The following is a 5,518-nucleotide window of genomic DNA, read 5'->3' on the forward strand; positions in this document are numbered from 1 at the left end:
ATAGTTTTACTGGACTGAGCCGTTAGCTGTTTATTCTCAAAGTCTGGATCTTTTGGTCTGAATTTTGAAATAAAAATGATTAAAAAAAAACCTTTCAGAGAGTACCTTGGCTTGGCCCAGATGGACCGACCCTATCGGGGAGCATCACCAGGTGCACGTTCAGTTTACCGCCGTTGGTCGAAGGGGCTCTGCTGCCCACATCTGGAGCACCGTTATTGGGGAAGGACTGCTGATGAGCCCCACTGAAAGAGGGAGGCACAGGGATGTTCCTCCCTCCTACAGGACAGAAATATAAATTAAACCTGCTTGGGAGTAAGTCAAGATTTCTTATATTAAACCGTGAAAATATTTTTAGTTACAACTCTAGGACAGACAGAGGATATACACCGTGTTGCTGATGATTAGTTGGCCCAGCAGGATGAGAGAGACCAGAGGAGGCAGCTGTCTGTGGGTTAGAGGGGCCAAATCTACCGTGACACCGAGCCCCAGGGTACTGTGGACAACGGCCCCGTCCTATCACGGATAGTAAACAAAAATTAAGTCAAGTCAAATTTATTTATAAAGCACATTTAAAACAACAGCTGTCACCAAAGTGCTTAACAATAAGATCAAGGCAGTAATTAAAGAAAAAAAACCAGATGTAATTAAAAGCATCAAAAATAAAAGCACAAAAATGATGAGAAACCATGAAATAGTAAATCAAATCATATTGTGTTAAACATCAGTGAATACTGGTGTGTTTTTAGGAGAGATTTAAAAGCAGGGAGTGAAGTGGCCTGTCTAAAATTGGGGGGCAGATTGTTCCAAAGTTTAGGACCCATGACTGAAAAAGCAAGATTTTCTCTGCACTCCAACTTGGTTTTTGATAAAAACCAAAAGCAGCTGATCAGCTAATCTCAGCACCCGAGAAGGATACAATAAAAACAGAAGGGGTCCAAGAATACAGCCTTGTGGCACCCCACAGAAAAGAGGCACTGAAGCAGATAAACTATTACCAGATTACTATTACCAAAATTAAAACAGATACAACACTGATAATTCTGTTCAATAATGAATCTACCAACACACTTGGAGGTTTTCAAACAACATCTGTCAGGATTAAACACTGATGTGCTGGAGCACAAGTTTAATCGCACTTACAAAACAAGGATGTGACTAAAAACTGCACGTACCTGTGAACCATTCCTCACTCTCACTGTTGGACGTCTTCTGGCTCCTCTCCGGTTTCAAATTTCTCGAATTTCCTGACAAAGATTAAAAAAATAAAACTGTAAACTAAAATCAGAAAAAAGGATGTTAGTCGTCTTAAAAACAAGCAAGGAAATATGATTACAACATGTTTCCAGGTCGTTGAGTATATAAGCACAACTTTGCCTTTAGTGCCTGAATTTTAGCTCCAATGAATGTTATTGCAACATATTCTGACACTCTTTTTTTTGCACTTCATGGCTGTTTCTGTTTTATTCTGGCTCCTACAGCTGATTTGTTCAAGAGACTGATCTTCATGGATCTAGTTACAGATGATTAATCTCAAAATATATTCTGTGGCCTCCAGCACAGTACTCTACTGACAATTTACATCAGGGCCCTCAGTCTCACTTACAAAAAGGGGGTCAAAATTTAAACCTTTTTCAAACTAAGGGCCAATTTTAAAATCTACATTAACTCAAGTGAAGATACCCAACATCTTTTCTTGGTCACAGTTTCCTCAACAAGAGTTTGATTGGTCTCATTTGACATTCTTTGTTATGCTTTCAACACCATAATCAAAGATTACTGAAAAAATTTCAAGTGAAAAAACTATTTTACACTAAACATATTATCTTGGGGGCCGGGCAGCACGGTGGCGCAACTGGTAGAGCTGCTGCCTCTCAGCGAGCAGGTCCTTGGTTCAAACCCCGGTCCAGGGGCCTTTCTGGGTGGAGTTTACATGTTCTCTCCGTGCATGCGTGGGTTTTCTCCAGGTGCTCCGGTTTCCTCCCACAAACCAAAAACATGCATGTTAGGCTGATTGGTAACTCTAAATTGTCCCTAGGTGTGAGTGAGAGAGTGAATGGTTGTTTGTCTCATTTGTCTCTATGTGTCCCTGTGATGGACTTGCGACCCGTCCAGGGTGTACCCCGCCCCTCGCACAGTGATTGCTGGACATGGGCACCAGTGACCCCCGTGACCCAAAATGGAATAAGTGGGTAAAGATAATGGATGGATGGATCTTGGGGGCCAGATAAGATGTCAACGAGGTCCATATTTGGCCCCCGGGCCTTGAGTTTGACACATGTGACTTACATGATTAGTATTTATTGATAATAAAAACAATAGGTTTTCCTTCTGTAAAAAACTGGCTTTTGCTTTTAGTCAAATAGGCAGATATAGACAGACAACTCCTACATGTGTCCAGTTAACCACTGTTTTTGTCTGTCCAAATAGGTCTCACTTGTAAATGAGTCTTCGAGGCTCAATGTGATTTATCTGTTTAAATAAAGGTTGAATGAATGAATGAATTTAAAAACAGCAGCTGTTGTAAAGTGCTAACTTGAGGCTGTGGCTCTCTGAGACTGGGAGCTTCCCTGCTGTGGGACAGTCCCACTGGCATCTGTGGACAAAGAAGACAGTGTTTTAGAGAGCAGTGCTGCTGGACAGATACATACACTAACAAGTTCAGATGTGTCACTTAATACAAAGTCAGGGTCACTTATTCTAAAGAACATTTGTGTAAAACAGAAACTCAGACGTGTTGCTAAATCTAAGAGGAACAGCTCGGTGTCGCTGCCTGGCGGGACTCACCACAGTGGAGCCGGTAGTCATGGCAACAGGTGTGGAAGAGAACACAGTGAGGATCACACTCACACTGCAGACCTCTCCTGAACGCCTCACCACAGCGACCCTGACAGGACTGAGCTGACAACAGACAGAACCTCGTCAACACACCTTGTTCAGTTCTGTTCGCCAAGAATCCGAAACAGCGTTTAGACAAAACTGATCGTGACATGGTTCGTAAAGTGATCCTGGGCAAACAAGATGTTTGAAGGGAAGTTGTTCTCCAAAAACATACATCCTATCAAGAAACTTCAAGTTTGCATCACCGAGAGCAACAAAGTGTGAAAAAAGCTTCTAATGATGGAGCTGAGGAGGAAAAACTTTAATTAGATAACTAAACAAAGCCAAATAAGGAATTCATAAATTTTACAAATTAGGAAGAGGAAGAAGAAGTAGGTAAAATAAATAATTTTCTGAAGTAGGTTACAAAAATTTCCTAACAAAATGAAGTATTTTACACAGAAATTATGCAAATATACACAGAGATACAATATAAACACAAAACAATCGTGAAAATTAAAAAAGTCTTAATAAAAACCACCACATATTTATCTGAATGCAAAAAGACTCATTATAGAAAAGAAAAACCTGAGATTATACTCAACTAAACTAAGACTAGCAGCAGTAGGTTAAAAAAATCAACATATAAACATAATTAATGAAGGGATTCAAAATATTTTAGGCAATAAAACAATCTAAATACAGTTTGGTGGGATTATGTTTAAACAATAAAGCAGTGAACAAAAGAAGCTTATATATTTATGTCAGATATTGAGGTAAAGTTGAGAAAAAACACTTAAATTTAATAAAGCAAACAGAAGAGTTAAAACTACATATTCAGTTAAACTTGGTGATGACACCTCACGGCGACTTCAGTGTAAAACAAATCTATTTTTCTTACTCATCTGTTTTACCTGAGGTGCAGGTAGTGTGATAGTCCGGGCAGCACTCGTTGTGCTGCAGGCAGCTGAGGTCACAGGTACACCTCTGACCTCTGGTGAAAGCCTCGCCGCAACGACCCACACAGCTGCCTGACGAGAGAAAAATATCACATTATACCGGTTCTGCTCATTTACGTAACTCTGAGACGCCTCTACAACTTTCTGTTCTAAATCAAATGTAACCACACCGCTGCAGCTTCTTGAACGTTTGCTCAAATAATCTATTGCAAATTAAACATAAACAGATTCAGATTAATTGGAGTTATTTAGCAATTAAAAGTACTCAAGGAAGTCAACCATACTGGAGGTCTAGTTTTAAAGCCTACCTGGTCCTGCAGCAGCAGACACCGCAGTGAGGCCGAGCAGGAGAAGACCAAGCTTCTTCATCATCATCTTCATCTGAGACTCAACAAAAATCTGATGTGAACGATGATCGTGAAAGGAGAGGGTGAGGATGAGAAACGTCTGTAGCAGGAGAACAAGTGACCAGTTACCTCCTGTATGCGTCACCTCTTCTCTCTGTCGGTCTCCGTGTGTCTTTGACTTTTATAGAGACAGAAACGTGACGTCATCGTGTCTGAACGCCATCAGAAGGCACTCAGACGGGACGCTTTTAATTAGCATCCCAAACACACACCCACGATTAATAAAACCCCAAGAGATGTTTTTAAACTTCCCACGCTATCAATAAACTGCTTCCTACACGCAGGAACTACATCTGCACTGAGTGGAACTGATTATTAGTCTTTAAATAAAAACATCAATTTCTGAAGCACAATATTTTTAATCACAGGTGAATGAACACAGATATAGTTTGAAATGCATTCAGCTTTTTAAAACCTTTGAGACCTGTAGTTCTGTGGCTCCACTCCGACCTGTTGCCCTTTTGGCCACAGTTTTTACCAGCCAGCTTTCAGGAACGAGGCGCTGCAGCCAAATCTGACATCATGCGGTTTGTACAGTTTTTGTGGTGAAGTTTCAATTGTTCAGCTCCATTCCTGGGCCATAAAAACGTCTCCATGCGGGTGACTTTCACAAGGAGGAGATAAACAGACCCAGTCGAAAGGGGTCATCGCTGGTGAGGTGGGGGCGGACTGCTTCACTTTGGATTCATTTCTGTCCTCTCAACGTTACCACCACAAAAATGAGCAAAGCTTTAAAATAATATTCTGGTACAGCATCAAAGTAGCTAATAAAACCACTGTGAAGACTGGAGGTTTTAATCATAGGGATTATACACAGCAGCCTCGCTGCACCATATAACTGACCTGTTAGTGTATAATGAACACTTGATTGCTGTTTAACTTTACACGTCATATGGTCTTTGGAGTTCTTGGAGCATTGACTCCCTGTCAAATTCAGAATAGAATTCAAAATCTTACTTCTAACATACAAAGCTCGCAACAACCTAGATCCATCTTATATTCGAGATCTTATTGTTCCATATTTTCCTAACAGAGCACTTGGCTCTCAGGTTGCAGGTTTACTTACGGTTCCTAGAGTTCCCAAAAGCAGAATGAGAGGCAGATCTTTCAGCTATCAGGCTCCTCTCTTGTGGAACCAACTTCCAGTTTCTGTCCGTGAGGCTGACACATTGTTTATTTTAAGATTAGGCTTAAGATTTTCCATAATGATAAATCCTATAGTTAGGGTTGGCTTACTTTCCTGAGCTATCCCTAATGCTGCTATAGGCTAGGTTGTTTTCACTGTTTAGACTACTGGAGGACAAATTGACCACATTTCTCAAATGGTTACAAATG

At 40.7% G+C, this 5,518-nt stretch overlaps 1 protein-coding gene across 1 annotated transcript in view; it reads right to left on the bottom strand.

The window, feature by feature from the left end:
• Nucleotides 1-4,151, bottom strand: part of prg4a (proteoglycan 4a) — a gene marked incomplete at its 3' end in the record, with an annotated part of 6,053 nt that extends 1,902 nt beyond the window's left edge. Inside the window, exons 1-6 of the mRNA XM_037682004.1 lie at nt 4,085-4,151; nt 3,732-3,848; nt 2,785-2,898; nt 2,534-2,593; nt 1,173-1,244; nt 106-276 (exon numbers count right to left, since the gene is read on the bottom strand). Of these exons, the coding sequence (XP_037537932.1) occupies nt 106-276; nt 1,173-1,244; nt 2,534-2,593; nt 2,785-2,898; nt 3,732-3,848; nt 4,085-4,151 (601 nt within the window). The remainder of the gene's footprint in view (nt 1-105; nt 277-1,172; nt 1,245-2,533; nt 2,594-2,784; nt 2,899-3,731; nt 3,849-4,084) is intronic.
• Nucleotides 4,152-5,518: the final 1,367 nt, after the last annotated feature.

This window comes from Nematolebias whitei, chromosome 9 (assembly GCF_014905685.2).
Source record: "Nematolebias whitei isolate Nwh7 chromosome 9, NemWhi1, whole genome shotgun sequence".
Lineage (NCBI taxonomy): Eukaryota > Metazoa > Chordata > Actinopteri > Cyprinodontiformes > Rivulidae > Nematolebias > Nematolebias whitei.